This window comes from Cyanidioschyzon merolae, chromosome 10 (genome assembly GCF_000091205.1).
Source record: "Cyanidioschyzon merolae strain 10D DNA, chromosome 10, complete genome".
In the NCBI taxonomy this organism is placed as follows: Eukaryota; Rhodophyta; class Bangiophyceae; order Cyanidiales; family Cyanidiaceae; genus Cyanidioschyzon; species Cyanidioschyzon merolae.
Window position 1 is genome coordinate 224,595 of NC_010136.1, and position 17,775 is coordinate 242,369.

The 17,775-nt window shown below is 53.6% G+C and overlaps 8 protein-coding genes across 8 annotated transcripts, besides 1 other annotated feature; 5 read left to right on the forward strand and 3 right to left on the reverse strand.

Annotated features, from left to right (window-relative positions):
* Nucleotides 1-25: 25 nt before the first annotated feature.
* On the forward strand, nucleotides 26-1,873 carry CYME_CMJ074C (probable carbon catabolite repressor Ccr4p; the record flags this gene model as incomplete). Its single annotated transcript, XM_005534762.1, has 1 exon — nucleotides 26-1,873. The coding sequence occupies one exon, from the start codon at nucleotides 26-28 to the stop codon at nucleotides 1,871-1,873; it is 1,848 nt and encodes a 615-aa protein (XP_005534819.1).
* A 217-nt stretch (nucleotides 1,874-2,090) lies between these two features.
* Nucleotides 2,091-2,845: a sequence feature (possible transcribed region).
* A 180-nt stretch (nucleotides 2,846-3,025) lies between these two features.
* Nucleotides 3,026-4,552, forward strand: CYME_CMJ076C (similar to coenzyme F420-reducing hydrogenase, beta subunit; the record flags this gene model as incomplete). Its single annotated transcript, XM_005534763.1, has 1 exon — nucleotides 3,026-4,552. One exon carries the CDS (start codon nucleotides 3,026-3,028, stop codon nucleotides 4,550-4,552), a length of 1,527 nt encoding a protein of 508 aa, XP_005534820.1.
* Nucleotides 4,553-4,590: 38 nt separating this feature from the next.
* CYME_CMJ077C (hypothetical protein, conserved) lies at nucleotides 4,591-6,732 on the reverse strand (the record flags this gene model as incomplete). Its single annotated transcript, XM_005534764.1, has 1 exon — nucleotides 4,591-6,732. The coding sequence occupies one exon, from the start codon at nucleotides 6,730-6,732 to the stop codon at nucleotides 4,591-4,593; it is 2,142 nt and encodes a 713-aa protein (XP_005534821.1).
* A 1,323-nt stretch (nucleotides 6,733-8,055) lies between these two features.
* Nucleotides 8,056-8,910, forward strand: CYME_CMJ078C (probable prohibitin; the record flags this gene model as incomplete). Its single annotated transcript, XM_005534765.1, has 1 exon — nucleotides 8,056-8,910. One exon carries the CDS (start codon nucleotides 8,056-8,058, stop codon nucleotides 8,908-8,910), a length of 855 nt encoding a protein of 284 aa, XP_005534822.1.
* A 488-nt stretch (nucleotides 8,911-9,398) lies between these two features.
* Nucleotides 9,399-10,529, reverse strand: CYME_CMJ079C (hypothetical protein; the record flags this gene model as incomplete). The annotated part of the gene is made up of 1 exon (XM_005534766.1): nucleotides 9,399-10,529. The coding sequence occupies one exon, from the start codon at nucleotides 10,527-10,529 to the stop codon at nucleotides 9,399-9,401; it is 1,131 nt and encodes a 376-aa protein (XP_005534823.1).
* A 516-nt stretch (nucleotides 10,530-11,045) lies between these two features.
* CYME_CMJ080C (similar to tRNA modification enzyme Trm5) lies at nucleotides 11,046-12,698 on the reverse strand (the record flags this gene model as incomplete). Its single annotated transcript, XM_005534767.1, has 1 exon — nucleotides 11,046-12,698. The coding sequence occupies one exon, from the start codon at nucleotides 12,696-12,698 to the stop codon at nucleotides 11,046-11,048; it is 1,653 nt and encodes a 550-aa protein (XP_005534824.1).
* Nucleotides 12,699-13,631: 933 nt separating this feature from the next.
* Nucleotides 13,632-14,801, forward strand: CYME_CMJ081C (indole-3-glycerol phosphate synthase; the record flags this gene model as incomplete). Its single annotated transcript, XM_005534768.1, has 1 exon — nucleotides 13,632-14,801. One exon carries the CDS (start codon nucleotides 13,632-13,634, stop codon nucleotides 14,799-14,801), a length of 1,170 nt encoding a protein of 389 aa, XP_005534825.1.
* Nucleotides 14,802-15,862: 1,061 nt separating this feature from the next.
* Nucleotides 15,863-17,179, forward strand: CYME_CMJ082C (hypothetical protein; the record flags this gene model as incomplete). Its single annotated transcript, XM_005534769.1, has 1 exon — nucleotides 15,863-17,179. One exon carries the CDS (start codon nucleotides 15,863-15,865, stop codon nucleotides 17,177-17,179), a length of 1,317 nt encoding a protein of 438 aa, XP_005534826.1.
* Nucleotides 17,180-17,775: the final 596 nt, after the last annotated feature.

Genomic DNA, 17,775 nt, shown 5'->3' on the forward strand with positions numbered 1-17,775 from the left:
CGAACTCCGATACAGAGTTCGGCAGATGAGCTCCAAAGAAAAACCAGGTTCCTCGCTAAGCAAACCTAACCCTAGAGAGAAAGAGAGACCTCCCGTTGCAACGAATGAGGAAGGCTTTGCGACTCCGATTTCACGCAAGCTTCTGCACGAACCTGCAGTTGTTCGAGTAGAGCTGTTGCAGACGCGAACCCCTGTGGAGGGGTGTGAACTGACACCTTTTGTTCTTCTTAAGGACTTGAACGGTGATCAGCGCACAGCAGAAGCTATGGAAACGCGAACGAAAGGGGTCTTAGCAGCACAGTACCGTTGGTATCGTCGGGAGTACCGGTTTGTGTGCGCGAAGACGGGTTTGCCGGCCCAGTTTGAGTGCCTGGAGCTTGGACGTGTCCGTACTGAGCTGGAACGCCTAGGAGATACATCCGTTGCTAATATAGCAGGACTCGCGTATTTTCACCAAAGTACTGAGATCATAGATATATGGTCAACGTTTCGGGAACTCTGGCGGAGAGTTCGTGTTTTACAGCAACAAAAGGAGGCCCGCAGAGAGCCCGCGCTTCGCAACAAAAATGCATTACGCATCGACCAGAGCAGAGACGAAGCCTTGGTGTGCGAGATTCCGCCGGAAAATGACTCGAAGTTGGTGGAATGTGGTTTTGTGCGGAACTATGCCCCCACTATGGTTGACATCGGGAGGACTCTTGTACTCGAGTGTCGATATATCTGGAAAGTGCCCAATGAGGAGATCCGTATCGGTCCGCCAGTTTACTTTGAAACTCTACCGGTCATACCGTTTCCACCACCGCCTCCGGAGAGGCGCATGTTTCTGGTTGCCGACACAAACTGTGATTACTCCGTCAAGGATCGCGTCTGCAGTGGTGAACCGAACTGCTTCCCTTTGCGCCTGCTATCATACAATTGCTTGGCAGAGATATACGCGAATTCAGACCTCTACTCATATTGCCCAGACTGGGCGCTGTCTTGGAATTATCGCCGACGGAATCTGCTGCGGGAAATTCTGAGCCTTGAGGCTGATGTGGTTTGCTTGCAGGAGATCCAGGCGGATCACTTTGAAGAGCATTTCAACCCAGCAATGCGTCGCGCTGGCTACGAGGGAATATACAAAGCGAAGATGCGAGAGTCCATGGGGCGTAAGGGCAAAGTCGATGGATGTGCAACATTTTACCGTCGGGATCGCTTTCAACTTATTGAGAAACACGAGATTGAGTACAGTACGGTAGCCCGCGAAAAGGTGAAAGAAAAACGTCTACTCAATCGACTTATGAAAGACAATGTTGCTTTGCTTGTTGTTCTCGAGGATACTGCAACAAACAGCAGAGTCTGTGTCGCGAACACGCATATTTTCTGGGATCCTGACCAAACGGATGTCAAACTTTTTCAAGTAGATACTTTTCTGCAAGAGGCGGAACGTTACATTGGGCCTCGCAACCTTCCGCTTCTCATCGCAGGCGATTTCAACTCGCTTCCTGAGAGTTCTATATATGAACTGGTAGTAGGAAACGAAGTCAGCGGTCAACGACCAGATGTTATTGATGGGATGCTTGAAATATTGAAAATTTCTCCATGTCAACATAACATGTTGCTTCGATCCGTGTACGGTCTAGGAGGCGAGTTCACGGAGCCTGCATATACGAACTATACTGGACACTTTGTTGGGACCCTAGATTTCATCTTTTTTACTCCTGACAAGATCGTGCCGGTTGGAACGCTTGAGATCCTCGATGAGGCGCGGTTACTTGGGGAAGAATATACCGCGCTCCCGAATCCGCGCTGGTCCTCGGATCATATCTCGATCATGGCGGACTTTGACATCCGCGTGCTTCATCCGGGGCAAAGCACAGCCTCGTGGGCCTGAGCAAGATGTTTAAGCCAATGGCAAGTGTGGGTCCTCGAAACTCCACCTCAAGCTAGGTTTTGGCACAGCGTCGTGACTGCACCGGGGAGCCGTTGCTGCAATAAAGAGAGTGCGGCAATATCAGTCGTGGATTCCGGAAGCGGGGGCGCTTCTTTCATCTGGCAACAGTAAGGATTGTATTGGACGCAGACGCGAGTGCACAAGGTCAAAAAGTTTAAGACTTTATGAGCACGAGCCTGCGGAAGTGTGAGCCCAGAAACTGTAGAGTAGCTGTAGGACCTTACGCTTCGAGGCAGCCTCGGCTACACTTTCCCATGAGCTTCAACTGGAACTTGCCTGCTCTGTGGACCTTGTACAAGGAGACAATACCTTGGAGTTTCCCGAAAATCTGCACGATTTCGGTGGGAGCTGAATACTCATCAGAAGAACGAATAAACGCAGCTCCCTCATTCACTGAAACTGGCTGGTATACCAAGCCCAAGAGATGCAAAAGGGCGCACTCCGAGCCGAAAGTCTGAATAGTCTGTGAAACGCCAACGCAAGTCTTCGCGGAGCCTCTGCCGCACTCCAGCCGTGTTCGATGTTGACCAGAGTGCTTAAAGGCTGCTGAGCGCCCCTGTGAAAATAGTAAAAACGCTTGTTCTTGCACTGCTCAGCTGCAGGCGCAATCTACTGCACAAGCCTCATGCTTCCGACCAAACGCATTCTTTAGCAGTTGTGCACGAAATACAGTGCCAGCAGGCCACTGAGCATACCTGCGAAAACTTCAAAAAGCTTCTGTGTGCGCTGGTCTACAGCAGAAGCTATCAATCCAAGCACACACCTCTTACATTAGCTCTAAACTCAAAGTTCCGCAACCGTGAAAAAGCTCAGCAAACGCTGAGTTTTCAATACACCCACGAAGTTTGCTCGTAACAGGTGCAAAACTATACTAGAGCAGTCCGCACTGGCCTGCTCCACGTGTGCTCTGGTAGCAGCACCTAAAACTTCGCCTCTTCGACAAGCCCGCGCTCCGAATGCATTCGACCCAGCATCACGGGTTTCATTGCACAAACAGTGTGCTTTCGAGCCTCGTGACACTTTTGCCTCATCAGCTAGAGGCAACCGGTCTGGACGTGAAAAACCTTTGCAACTTTTCAACAGCACAAACTTATGCTCCCAGCTAGCGTTGGAGGATCAATCAGCTTGGAAACAGACAACCGTGGCGAGCGCACCGAGCGGGCTGCACGGAGAAGCTTCCGAGGTCGCCTAGCGTTCCTAGGTCCCAAACTTGGGGCTTGGGGACCCACGCAGAGCTGTTCGGCTGCTCCAAACTGTGCGATATCTGAAGCACAGCCACGGAAAGGAGCTGGTCGCGGGACGGCTTACCGGCAGGGGAACTCTCTGCGGAACGTGAGGTTCGTTTTGAACGCGAACCAGGAGACGGGCGCTGTTGGACCAGCGGAAGCCCCCCATCGACGGCTGTCTAACTGGGGAGGCCTTGGCGGCGCATACGACACAAAAGTCTACCCGGCCAAGAGTTTGTGCTCTCACTGCGGCTTGTGTGATACCCGCTACATCACCTATGTGCGCGACAGCTGCGCGTTCCTGAACCAGCACATTGCAGAGCTCGAGCAAAAGGTGCATGGACGCAGTCGCGCTCTGGATTCCGAAGATGAGCTCTATTTTGGTGTATTCCAGAGCATGCTGGTTGCACGCAAGAAGAAGCCTATTGCTGGCGCCCAGTGGACAGGCATTGTTTCATCGCTTGCTATTGCAATGCTAGAAAGCGGTCTCGTTGAGGGTGTGGTGTGCGTCCAGAGCAGCAAGGACGATCGTTTCAAGCCCGTGCCGGTAATTGCACGCAATCGAGCTGAAATCTTAGCGGCTAGGGTGAACAAGCCGACGCTGTCACCAAACCTGTCCGTGCTGGACGCAGTAGAACGAAGCGGTATCAAACGTCTGCTTTTCATTGGCGTAGGCTGTCAGGTGGAAGCGCTCCGATCCGTTCAAGATCGAATCGGACTCGAAAAACTTTACGTTTTAGGGACTCCATGCGTGGATAATGTGACGCGAGCCGGGCTTCAAAAGTTTCTCGATACGACCTCATCGTCACCGGAGACTGTCGTCTACTATGAGTTCATGCAGGACTTTCGGGTCCATTTTAAACACGATGATTCCGTGATTGGAGGCCCTGGAAGAAAGTGGGACGAAATCGTACCTTTTTTTGCGCTGAACACACAAGAGTTGAAGGAAGTTTTCGCTCCATCATGTCTATCTTGTTTTGACTATGTGAATGGTTTAGCGGATCTCGTGGTGGGTTACATGGGGGCACCTTTCGGATGGCAATGGCTTGTTGCACGGAACGAAACCGGACTGGAGATGCTAGAGCTCGCCCGACAGGTCTGCGGTCTGGAGGAGGGCCCCGTCGACGCATGCGGCGATCGACGCGCTGCTGTCCAGCAGTCGATCACTGCCTACGATCGAGCGCTTACCCTGCCTCGATGGATCGCTGAGTTTTTGGCCATCATCATCGGTAAGATTGGCCCAAAGGGTCTGGAGTATGCTCGCTTCTCCATCGACAGCCATTTTACCAGAAATTATCTTTACGTGCGGCGCCGATACCCGGAGAAGCTCGATGCTCATGTTCCCGAGTACGCGAAGCGTATCGTGTCCCAGTACAAGTTGCCGGATACATGAAATTGAAGTTCCATGCGGCTTGGAATGAGCTGATTGCGTTAAGGCACCGGATGCGATTCTGGTGCTGGATTGCTTGTCTGCTCACCACGTCTGCGATACGTAAGTTCGAGGTCTTTCGGACTTTTCCAGATGAGCCAGCGCACGGTGCCCAGGTTCATATTGGGATCCAAAACGTGGCCTCGGCAGAGTATTTCGATCTCCTGCGGGGGCGGGACTATCGGCTCGGACGAGAGGGCATCTGTGGCGGCCCGGCTGGCGCCCAGGGCCCCTCGGTGACCACCAGGCGAGGCCCGTTGATTCGCAGACGTTGTCTGTTCGGAGAGCTTCGCGGAAACGTACGCCATGGCTTTGCGGATTCGCAATATTCGAGGTGCAGTCAGTTTGCTCTGGCGAAGGCTCTGTAATGTGCTCCCAATGGCGGGTTCCAGACCGAACGATATCTTGACTTGCTCTTTGGCAAGCGTGCGATTTCGTCCGACAATGTCGATGACCCATGAAGGCATGAGCCGCTCTTCAATTTCGGATCCATCAAAGCGATGCGCAAGCTTATGAATCAGAGGTTCGATGTGGCCCTGCTCGTTGACCACCACCGGAATGTCGCCGGGGAAAACAAATGGTGTAAGTACCGCAGCTTTCTTCTCCGCCGTCGTTGATCCTGTATCACTGGATTGGCCCGAACCTGTATTCAAGGTTTCCGCTACATGAGGGTTGCGCTTTAACCACTGCTTTCGCCACCAGTGAAAGAGCCCTCGGAGCGTGTGCTCGCCAATATTGACTTTTTGGTCTTCGGATTCGGCCTCCAGACCAATATCCACTGCGTAGACATCTGCGTCGCTCACAGTGCTTTTGCGCAAACGGATACCGAGGCTACCCATACGAGTGTCCACGTTGAACCAGGACGGCACGTAAACGAGCTCATCGATCTCTGCGATGACATCATCAAGGCTTCGATCGCGACCGAAACTTCGAATGTTCAGCGCTCGACATACATCCCACAAGTGAATGCCATGTTCGCTATCTCGGACCAAAACGTGACGTCGATTGTTCAAGACTCGATAGTCGACTACGGATGGGAGCCCTTCAATGACGCATTCATGAGTCGGATCTGGATGTTTCATGGAAACGCATCGGAGTTGAGATTCACCAAATCCGATCCATAAATTGGAGGAATAGTTGGCTGTCGGTGCAATGCAAACATCTAAAACAGCCTTAGACCAGTCACATACCTGCTCTCTGCGCGCCGAGTGCCCGTCGGGCTCGAACAGCCTTCGTGTCTCTTTCGAATTCCGGAGATCGGTGCGGCAGACAGTCCCGTCACGTGAACCGGACACGAACCACGAAAAAGACGGTGGTACATCAAGCGACCACACAGAGTCTTCATGAACGTGGTGGAAGACACTGAGGCAACGCTGTTGCCGAATATCCCAGAGCCGAACCGCCCCGTCGCTGCCGCCACTAAGACACAAAAGTCCGTTCGAAGATAGTCGAATGCGACGAACGATATCAGCATGTCCATGCAGCCTCATGACATCTCGACTCGTTCGCAAGTCGTACAGCCGAATAGATCGATCTGAGTGCCCTGCGGCGACAACAAAACAGTCTGCCGAGCCGTTCAGTGCACCATCCCGATGAAGCGCTGAAGCAATGCAATAGATCGACTCATTTTCATCGCCTCTCATTTCAGAAAAGGCCACCATACGATCTAGATCCCACAGAATGATACGATTGTCGTATGCGGTGCTCACGAACTGTCGGCTACTGACGTTCGCGAGAGCTCGCACATAGTCCTGGTGTTCAACGAGCGTCGCAAGGCACGCTCCGGCCGATAGGTCCCAAACTTTCACGGTCGCATCAGAGGAGCACGAAACCAGCGTAGGATAGCCTCCTGGGGACACAACGTCGTTCACCCAGTCGGTATGCTCTTCCAGAGAGCGCAAATGTGCCTGCTTAGCGATCCGCCCCTGTTGCGCTCTATGGTCGATGGACCACAGCCGCACTGACCCATCCCGACCGGCTGAAACGAGAAGGTAGGCGTCCGACTGAGATTCGGGCTTCTGTAAGGCCAGCACAGCGTTAATGCCGTAGCGATGCTGTTGCTCTGGAAAGCGACACCAGTACGTAACCGTCCGCTGCTCAGACCTGGCGTTCCGCGGGAACGACAAACTTTGCGCGTCCGTCATGCGCTGTGTGGCTTCGTAGAAAGCACAGTCCGCTGCACGACGCCTTCAAACACCAGGCTCCTAAGAAACCTTGTGCATTCCTCAGTGCGATGCAACAACGCACCGTAGCCCTTAGACGCTACGGATTGTAACGAAAAAGGCGGTTAAGCGCGACATCTGCGTGCGAATTGGCCGTCACAGCCTTGGAAACGTCCACGGGCTTGAAGCGTTCGCAGAGCGCGAACAATTCTCCTGCAATCGCCATGGGTAATGTTTTACTTTAGTTCAGGTTCCCAGAATCATTTGAATGCTTAGGTTTGGTGCTTCCGTGGAGAGTTCCCTGTCTCCAGGATATAATGCATCGGTGAGATCCGAGCGATCTGCTTCTCGGATACTGCACACCACAGGTCACGCGCATGGGTCGTGTCCTATTATCGTCACTATCTCTGATTTGATACGTTTTTCGTTTGGTTATTCTACGATGGGCGCTCAATGGCTTCGTTCGTAGGATACGTTTTCGCCCAACCAGAGGCGTCTATACGGCTGCAAAGCTGTTTGCGTCCGCGTTCAGGCACGGGTGTCGCATGGAAAGGCCTTTCGGGCATCGACTCGACATCCGCACTGGGCGCTTGATTCCATAGAGCGATGTATCGCTCCGGATGCGAAACAGGGCAGGATACTTTTTACATCGCCGGTTTTCCCTCTGGATATAATGTTCATGCTGCATGGAATATAGCGATGACCACAGTGCTACCCAGAGGCTTTACGTAGGAATACTCCATTTGAATGATGTCCATCCTTGGCCCCTGCTGAAGAAGAAGACGCCTCTGTCAAGGCCAGTCGGACCATTGCAACAATCCGCGCCCGGTAATCATAGACTAGTGGTGTTGGAGATCCGCATGCCATGGCGCTCCAGGTCGGCGCCAAGCTCACGTCTGATGGGGTGCTTGAAACCTTGGGATCCTTCGAAAGGAGCACAACGACACCGACGCTTCATGAAAGATAATGGGTATGAACTAGTCGGCATCGCTCGCAGAGCCCCGAATATGTCGATGCAGAGAAGTCCCGCGCATCATACGTTGTCTGCACGGCGAGCTAGGTTCCGAGCGCCGCCCGTGCGAATCGGCACGCTGCAACGACTCGAACTGTGAAAATGGAACATTTAGGAACAATAAGTATTTATTTGATATGGATTTGGTATTTGTGGACGTATGACGGCCGGCGCCCGTCTCGAAAGCGCTGATGGCGATGGAATCGTACGCCGTTCGTACCCCTAGCAGACTTTCGAAAGTTTCGCGTACCCGGCAGTCTTCGGAGACGCGGCGCTGACGCTCAGGATCGGGTATGGGCGCTTCAGGTAGAGAGGCAGCGGCCAAGCTGGCAAAGACGCTGAACACGGCAGCCAAGTACTCCATTGCGCTGGGCGTACTGGGAAGCCTCCTGCAGACGTCGCTGTATACTGTGGAAGGCGGTCATCGCGCCGTTATCTTCAACCGCTTTACCGGAGTTGAACAGCGTGTCGTTGGTGAAGGCACACATCTGCGCATTCCCTGGGTTCAGAAACCCATTATCTATGACGTGCGCACACGTCCGCGCACGATCACTTCCGTAACAGGTACGAAAGATCTTCAGATGGTGAACCTAACGCTCCGAGTTCTCAGCAAGCCAGATAAACAGCAGCTTCCACGGATATACTCGAGGCTAGGTGTGGACTATGATGAGCGGGTGCTGCCCTCCATTGGCAACGAGGTTCTCAAGGCGATCGTTGCACAGTACAACGCCGAGCAGTTGCTGACGCAGCGGGAGAAAGTTAGTCGTCAGATTCGCGAGACACTCACGGCACGAGCGAAATCCTTTGACATTGAGCTCGACGACGTATCTATGACACATCTGACGTTTGGACGCGAGTTTGCGCAGGCAATTGAGCAAAAACAGGTTGCACAGCAGGAAGCTGAACGCAGTCGATACATCGTCGCCATCGCTGAACAAGAGCGGCAAGCTGCCATCACTCGTGCCGAGGGCGAGTCCGAGGCCGCGGCCCTTGTTAGTCAAGCGCTACAAGAGAGTGGTGCCGGTTTTATTCAGCTGAGACGCATTGAAGCTGCACGGGAAATCGCGGAAACACTTTCAAAGGCACCAAACGTCGTGTACTTACCGGCGACACATGGAACAAATATCCTTCTGAACCCAGGAATATAACGAAGCAAGTTCAACACAAGCTTTTTTGTGGACAAGTTGCATCGGCCTGGGCAATAGATAAATTCACACTCAAGTGAATTCGTCCGCTTTGAGTGTACATGCATCCTGTTCTAGAAGCTGAAACCGAGCCAAAAGAACACAAATGTTATCGTTGCTGGCCAGTTCCTTGTTGGCTACCATGAAATCCTCGCATTGGTTGCACCGGCTATCAGTTGATGCCGAACGAATTGAAACTGGATGCAGTCTTTTCGCTGCCGAGAAGACAGACGCGTCAAGCACACATACGCACCAGTGCTGCGAGCCCAATGCGCGTAGCGAGGTTGTGAAGATGCCTCGGGAGAAACACGATGCTGCCCTGCCTGTACTGGGCGATATGCAGATTCGCGAAATTTGCTTTGAAAGATACGCACACATCATGTATTCCTCATATCGAGCAAGCAGCATGATGCTTACAGAGAAACCGAAAATACCCCGTTTTCCAGTTAAAGTTAGTCGTAAAAAATAACGCTGTGCCTTGAATCATCCCTGCCGAATACATTGGGGGAATGGGCGCGCCGAAGCGAGCACAGTTCTCCCAGAGCTGAATCGTTCAACAGCTGGGGTGCCTGGGAGAACTCCGACAACGATGTCGCCGCTGTGGTGCTGGGCGACGCTGCCAACCGAATCGGATTCACAATGCGCATGAGACTCCTCGCAATTTGAAAAGTTTGAGCGTTCTCGTGAAAATAATGGAAAGCTGTCTGGCCGAAACAGCACAAAGCGATGCCTATGGCATGGCCTCCCACGCCGCACGCGATCGACCTCGTGAAGGCCGTACCCTGCATGTGTTCGACAGTGTGCAGCGCAGCCTGCTCAAGAGAAAAAATGGACAAATCTACTTGGCATCGAAGGCCCTTTGGTGTCACACGTGAGGCACCACAAGTATCAGCGAAAATGATTCGTGACCCGTGGGCGAAAACCATGCTCCAGACAAAGTGCGATGTGGACGGTGCTGGTTGACCATTGGCCAGCTCGCCCCGGTGAAATTCATGCCACAGAACACTGGGCAGTTGATCAGCGTCTACCTGCTCCGCTGTGTAGAGCGTACGAATTAACTCTACGTCGTTCTCATCAAAACGATATTCTGTTGCATGTAAACAGACAGCCGCTGGGCTGGTCGCAAGCTTTCTCCTGATATCCTGCGCAGCGAGAAGCATCACGCGCCGCAGCGTGGTGGACTTCCCCGTCATATGGCCGCCATACGTAAAGATGCAAACGTCCGCAACTCCGGCTATTGCGGCCGAAATGGCATCCTGGATAGACCATACAGGCTGGGACGTTGGTACCGATGCGTCCTGCTCACGCAAGTTTTGACTCCGGAAAGCTGCATCGAAGTAGAGCTGACTCGGGCTATCGTTGCTCCCGAACACAAACGCACCATCAAACGCGAGCCGCTGGCAAGATAACCGGTCAAGTATAACGCTCGAGTCGCCGTAGCACGTATACACAGACTCGTCGCGCGCAGTGAACAGCGTACTCTGCGAGAAACGTTCAGAATCCACGAGCGGTCGTCCACAAAGTGCAACACCTATTGGCAGCGCAGTGTGAAGCCAGCGGAACCTATCATCACTTTTATTCATCAAAATTTTTGGTTTTTTTTCAGGAGCGAAAATAACCCTAGACTTCCGGCTATTCAAAACGGCGACTAGAACACACGCTGCGGTTCGATGTTGAACGCGGGCTTTCCAGCTGTCGAGCCGCGACAGCCACCAGAGCGTTCCGAGTGCTCCTAGTACCGCCCAGGGAAGAGAATGATGAAAGCAGGATCACGCCCTAGAGGTCAAGAAAAGAGAGGCACAGGTGAGCTTTCCGAAAAACGTCGAGTGGAGGCGGTATCTAATGGAAACAGCGTGCAGACGCTATTGATGCGTCGGAACGACGCAACGTAAGGATGCTTCGCGATCCGCGAACGCCACGATGAACAGATAGGATCGATGAAAACCTTTACAGTGTACTGTTCTAACTCAGAAACAGAGGAAATGGCTACGCCTGTCCCATTCTACGTACTTGGATGTATATTGAACAACGCCTCTGCTCGGCTGAGCGGTGGTCAATGGGTCGTTCATCTGGTTACCGATGTGCCCCGGGGAAAGCGTTCATGCGCTTTCGCTGCCGTTAGGTCGAGCGAGGCTCTCTGGAAGCCGGAACTCGACACAGTACATATACTTCTCCGGCGCGACGTGTCGTACGCAGCGAACTCGCAGTTGATCGCGGTCTGGGTCCAACTGGAACGAGTCCACCCGAGGTCGCTTCGAATGCCGATCGATTGGAGCAGCGTCGGTGCCTGCATGCCTTGTGGGATTGACCTCCTCTGCGGCTTTCCCGCTATTGCGCTGCAACGCTGCGTCGAAAACCTCATTCATCTGGTCGACGATCCATTCGTACGCGTTCTCGCCGTGCGCGAAGCAATAGCAGTAGATATACGGAAGCGGATTTGCTGGTGCAATACTACCTACCAGCGCATCTAGAAAATGGATTGCTTCAGCCGGCAGATTCATGATAATATGCTGAATCGGCAAACGATCTGAATGAAGGAGCTTCTTCAAAAAGGCGCGGGCGTCCATGCAGCACGTCGTACAGCGCCCTGGAGGAATCCGGTTTTCGCGAATATTTCGGTCCAGATATTCTACAGCGTCGGGATTGATATCGTTGGCGTAGACAATGAATCCATGCTTTGCCAGGGGGACGGCGAAAGGTCCTATTCCCGCGAAAGCATCCGCCACAAGCACCGGCTTTTGGCCGGAGGAAAGCCTCATGGAAGCAGCCGTATGTGGCACGGCATTCGGTCCAGCGGCCACGGGTGGCGTCACCAGCGGTAGCTTTGACGAATCTCGCAGAGGCTCGCTTCCATCCGCGAATATCATTTGTTTCCTTTCGTCGATACGTGAGACATCGCGAGGATCAGCATCAAGTCCAGTCTGCGTTGATCCGTGGAGCGTTCGAATTGCATCGATGACTCGCCGATGCTCAGTCTCTAGACGCGAATTCCAGTACACTCTGCTCATATCGACGTGAAACACACATCCATTCTCGCGCACGCATGTCTCTAGCGAGCAACCAGGTACTGCTGCGAGGACTTCCATTTCGAACGTGCGGAATACGCCACCGACATTCGCTGCCTTGTTCACGACAACCCGGATGCCAGGTATCTTCTCTCGGAGTACTTGGCCAATGAGATACTTATATGGATGGTGTACGTCCCGTAGGTTCAGGTGGAGCACATGACCAGTTGCCTCAAAGGCTTTTGGAACCGGTATACTGGCCGGTAGAAGCTGTCGAAGGACATCATCATGTCCGAAATCGTCATAATCGAGCTTCAGTGGGTAAGTTGTAAACATGGATTCCTTCCATTCTCGGGTCACTGCACCGTTTGCCTCTGAAGACCGGGTCCCGGAACGCTCTTCGTTGAGCATGTGCACGAGCGCGGCCACATCTCGCGACTGAAAGTCAGTCGAAAAATTGGACTCTTGTGGTAAAAACTGTTCTCGAGGTTGCTGTCCCGCCAGGTATCGGAGCAGAATGATGCGCACCTGGTCGCTAGCTGTGTGGTTTGGTGACGGCGCCACAACGCTCCGCTTCCGGGCGAGTCGCAACACATGCCGCGGGGATAACATACGACGGGCCGTTGCAACCTCCGCCAGTGGAACCCGTACTGCATAGACGACCCATTCCTGCTGAAAACGAGTCTTGAGTTCTGCCGGGACCCCAGCACATATCTCGTTGTGGGTTGCCTCGCTGTGCGTAGCCATAAGCGTGGCCGATGTGCCTCGCCGGATACGCCCGAAATCGATGCCAGCCGAGTCCGAGCTCCTCCTCAAGACGGACACCTTCGACACAGCAAAGCGACCAACAAACGCAGAGCACTGGATTTCAAAGCGTCCTAACGATTCTCCAGGTTGCTCGCTGAACTTGCAGCGCTGCAGTCGGAAATTAGGCAGCGATTCACCTGCCGCGCTCAATCGGTTGCTTCTCGCTTCGCGCCAGCTGAAAAACGCCCGTCGACCACAGGCACGAACATGACCTCCAGCGAGTCCCCAGCAAAAGCTCAATAGCTGCCTTAGGGCCTTCAGTTTGCCTTGCGTGCACGCCCTGGTCCCTTGTACTCACCTTGCAAGATCGTTGCGCGTCGCTCAGTGCGGAGCTTTTCCAGAAGCCCAGCAACTGCGTTTGCTGTCCCAAGACGTATCTAGAGTTATGGTGCTCGAGCAGTTGCTGCACCAAGACAAACAGCCTGAGAGAAAGAAGAAAAAGCGAGCTCACCCACGATGCTCCAAGTTAACGCCACCGCGAGTCTATAAACGAAAGCAAGAGAAACTGCACCCACGCACAAGCACACACACGTCTCAAGCAACCGTTACCCCGGAGGCACAAAGGAACAGCAACAGGATCTGGATACGTATGTACAAGCTCCCAGCAATTGTTACCCCAGTGAAATAGGAAGAGAAACAAGTTCTCCCCGCTGCTCCTCGACGATCAAGCTACTGATATGAGAAGACGCAAGGCGTCACCGATCGACAGATGGGCACGCATGCCACACCCGCATGCATTCGGCGGTGTCGTCGCAGCGGCGGCGAAACGGCCGTCGACGGGCGCTTCTGACTTTCGCGGACACTGGAACACTACTGCACTGAAACGTTGAGCGAAAGGTTCGTTTGCAAGCCATCGACTCTTTTCGGTAGTCAATGTTTATCCAATTGGAAGCATTCTGTGTTCAACCTTTAACTGGACGCGAATTTTGTGCTGGGAGGCCTCTCGTGTGCACGCAACCTAGCAGGTGGCAATTGCAGGCGTTTTCGCGGCGGCAGCTTTCGGTGCGAACCGGGAGCACGCTCCGAATGAGCAGTGCGGGGGGTACGGTGGCGGCTGACATTGACTATCGTAGCGTTCCAGATGTTCTCAAAGAAATACTACGGCGAAAACAGCAGGAAGTTGCCAGTCTGAAGGCTGAGGTCGCCCAGGCAGGTGCTGAGCACCCGCTGCAGCGTCGCCTCGATGCAGCCGCGGCTGGTCAGATTCCAAAGTCACGTCAGTTTAGCAGCGCAATTCGTAAACCGAAAGGAAGCATCTCTGTTATTGCGGAGATTAAGCGACGGTCACCGAGCTCTGGTTTAATTGCCGAAATCCCGGACGTGCGACAGCTCAGTGACCTGTACTACAACGGAGGCGCAGCCGCAATCTCGGTACTAACAGATGCTGCCTTCGATGGAACACTGGATGATCTGCAAACCGTGGTGAAGCATCAACAAAAATTTCGAGGAAGATATCCCGGTCCTTGTCCGGTCCTCCGCAAGGACTTTATCATTGATGAAATCCAAATCGCTGAAGCTGCAGAGCGAGGTGCAGCAGCAGTGCTTTTGATTGTTGCTGCAATTGGGGAAGCAGGGCTGCGCAAACTGCTTGAGGCAACACATCGGCACGGTCTTGAAGCACTCGTAGAGATTCATGACGAAGAAGAGCTGGAGATCGCAAAGGCTGCCGGTGCAGAGATCATCGGCACTAACGCACGCGACCTGCGCACTTTCAACGTCGACCTCAACCGTTGTTTCGAGCTCATCGGCCGGTATCCCCCGAATGTGATTCCAGTGGCGGAAAGCGGTATCCACGATGTGATGGATGCTTGGCGTTTGCGGGACGCTGGCTACTCGTCGATTCTAGTTGGTGAGGCACTCATTCGCGCCGCAGAATCCTCGAAACTACCGAGTAATGCTTACCAATCGAGCTTTAACGAAGCGTATGGATTGTTGAGAGCCTTTACGTCAAAAGGAAGCACCAAGTTTGGGCCAATTAGCACCACGAGAATTTTCGGGAAAGGTGAAGGAGCAAAAGAGTCGCTTGGGTATTTGGAGATGTAAAAAGCCTCACCTCGACCACCATGAGGTACTCGGACACGTTACACGCTTTCAAAGTTCTCACAACAATCCCGTCAGTTGCGAGATGCGGCTCCCAGATTCGGCGTATATACTGAGGGAAGGATGCTCCGCAGGGCTCAGGTTGTGGGGTAGCGTCTCCGCCCGAGTGACGGGCCGCTCCTCATCGATGACATGACCTGGTGCATCAGCCTGCGCGGGTTACCAGTCTCGGCTCGATGAGATGGATAGTGTTTGATAGGATTCGTCGTCGAGAGACCTCGGAGAATCCGCTCGTTAGGCAGCCCAACGGACTCGGCGCATTGCAGGTCATTGCGCTATCACCTGCTGATACGCCCGCGCACGAAGCTAGCGCTTTCTGCTGCTTGTCCGCCAGTGTCAGCTGTGAGCGTTAGCACCGGGCGTTGTGCCGGTTTTCGCGTGTTCGTCCGCGATTCCCGGCGAAACGCGGAGCCTGTTATCCGGCACGCCAGTACTCAAGCAAATCAAAAGTCCCACTTTCTGCAGTTGCTCTGGTCGTCGATAAAAGCGCTGTGCCAGAATTCGCGGAAGACGAAACGCGTACTGAACACGATCCCGTATCCATGCCTGCTTTACTGCATCATTTCTGAATAACTTCCGATTAACTTCCATCAGACGTCGGTAGAGACGGGGAAACCCGTACGTTTTCGCCACCGCGAACACCGCAACCTTCTTCAAAACGGAGAGCATCAAGAGTTTCAAGAGCACGCCTGGCATCGAACGGTTACTCAGAAACGAGTGCGTACTCTGTTTCACCTAAAGACTTCACCGCAAACCATGTTGAGCGCTAGAGAGTAGCAACAGTTTGGCGTATGCTAACGCTGGTACTCGGCGACGCGCTCGAGTCTAGGATACGGACGGTCCGGGGGTTCTATTGCCGCACGAGCGCACCGCTAGACGCCGGTAGGGAACGGCTTCGTTGAACCCAGCAACGATGCAAGTCAGGAAAAGGGGATCTCTGTAGGGTGCGGTAAGCAACGATTTTCGAACTCACTCGACAAGGACTAAGCAAAGGTTTCGCAAGGATGCGATCCTGGCTACCTGAGCGGAGCCTCGGACCGCAGCCCTCGTGGCGGCTGTGGTACGCAGAAGCGAGCTTGGAAGCGCTAGAAAGGCTCTTTCGCGAGCAACAGCTCCCTGTCTATGTTGGAATTCTGGTCTTGTCTCCAGTGTCTGAAGAAAACGCTTCATATGATCATTGGACGGAACCGATACGGGCTTGTTTTACGGAGCTCGAAAGCATCCAGTTTGTTACACAAAAGTGTCAGCTCTCGCCTTTTGAGCTCGTGCAGTGCTTGCTCGGAGCTCGACAAGCCGGTTCAGCCCCGGCAGTTGCGCTGTCCCAAGAGGTGCACACACAATCTCGGACAGGGTCCAGCGCTTCTGCCGCGGCTCACGTTGCCCCTGGTGGTCCAGCGTGTACTGCGCTCACCCGGGACCCGCAGCAACTCATGGCTGTCGATGCAAAGAGACGTTTCATACTGCCGTTAGAGGAAGCGCTATATCGTCGACTGGGCCTGATCGGACGGGGCCACCAGCCTCGTCTGGCTCGTCGACGATACCGCAGACCGGTCTACGGCGATGGAGCATTTGTTATTATTGATCTTGCGCTATTGCAAGAAAAGCCAGAAAGCAAGTATCGACAGCAGGTCACGAGAGGCCTTCAGAGGTTCACGGATCGGCTCGAGTGGCAACTCACATCCATCAGCGGCACTGATGCGCCGCTCTCGCCCGAGCTTGGTGTCGTTGAAGACACAGCGTGCCGTGTTTACACGGGAACCGCCACGTCGACTTTCCCGTGGTTGTATCGAAACGTACTTCCTCAAGCTTACACGACCGCAGAAGAATTTCATGATCCATTAGAGCGTGCGGAGAACTTTTCGATGCTCATGGATGCGCTGGGGTTTTTGATGCGAGCACCCCGCGGCAAATGCATCGAAGACGCCTCACAGGAGACTCGATCCTACTTGCAACCTATGTGGAGCGCTCGGGCTGATGCAGACACCCAGGCTGAGCAGCTTTCGTTTTACCGCTTTGAGTGGGGTGCTACTCAAGCATCTCTCCTGCCACACGCATGGTGGAAGAGAATTCTGCCCCTTGTATGGAAGCTGCACAGCACACCGACCGATTCGTCTCTGCAGATCGTGCTGCAGGTCAGGTACCAGGGACTAGCTGATGAAGCTACCTCCCGGAAGCATCGATACAACACATTACAACACTCGCCGTACACTAGGAATCTTGTCGGATTTTTCGGTTCTACGTCGGAGCTGCCGTTCTCGAGCACGCGGGTAAACGGCGCTCACGATCAGATTCCTTTCGTGTCGTTCGAGCAACCGCTTTGAAGTTTGATTCCAGATTTTGGACACACGATGAAACCCCGCTCCTTTTCATCACGACATTACAGTCTGAGGTACAGAGAGCACTCGACAGGGCGTTTACTGTTCACACCATAACATCCACTTGGTTGCTGCGGGGAATTCCAGCGCTCCGCATGCATCCATCAAGGAATCGCTGGCAACTGGACATTACCCAGGCACCACTGCATACATTTCAAAATTTGCGCACCTTTTCATGCCGCAGCGCTCAGGATGCTCGGTGCGTCGGTCATCCACACCGCTGTGAACACTCGAATCCGGTATCTTGGTCGAGAAACGAGTCCGCGTTGCCAGGTATCGCCACGGCGTCTTGGGGCACTTGCGCCGCAGACCGGTGTACACCAGCTGCGCCCTGTGCTCGCGTTATAGCTATGCTTGCGACGGTCTGTTCCAGTGAATCGCTGTACTGCACTGCCGATGGACTCGTACCGATCACCTTGAACACGAGCAACATCCACAGCAAACTGCAAAAACATCGATCATACAGTGTCGGCATAAGCGTGAAACGCGCTGGGATTCCGATGCCTCGCGAAGCTCGGCGCTCACCGTGGGCACTCGGCATC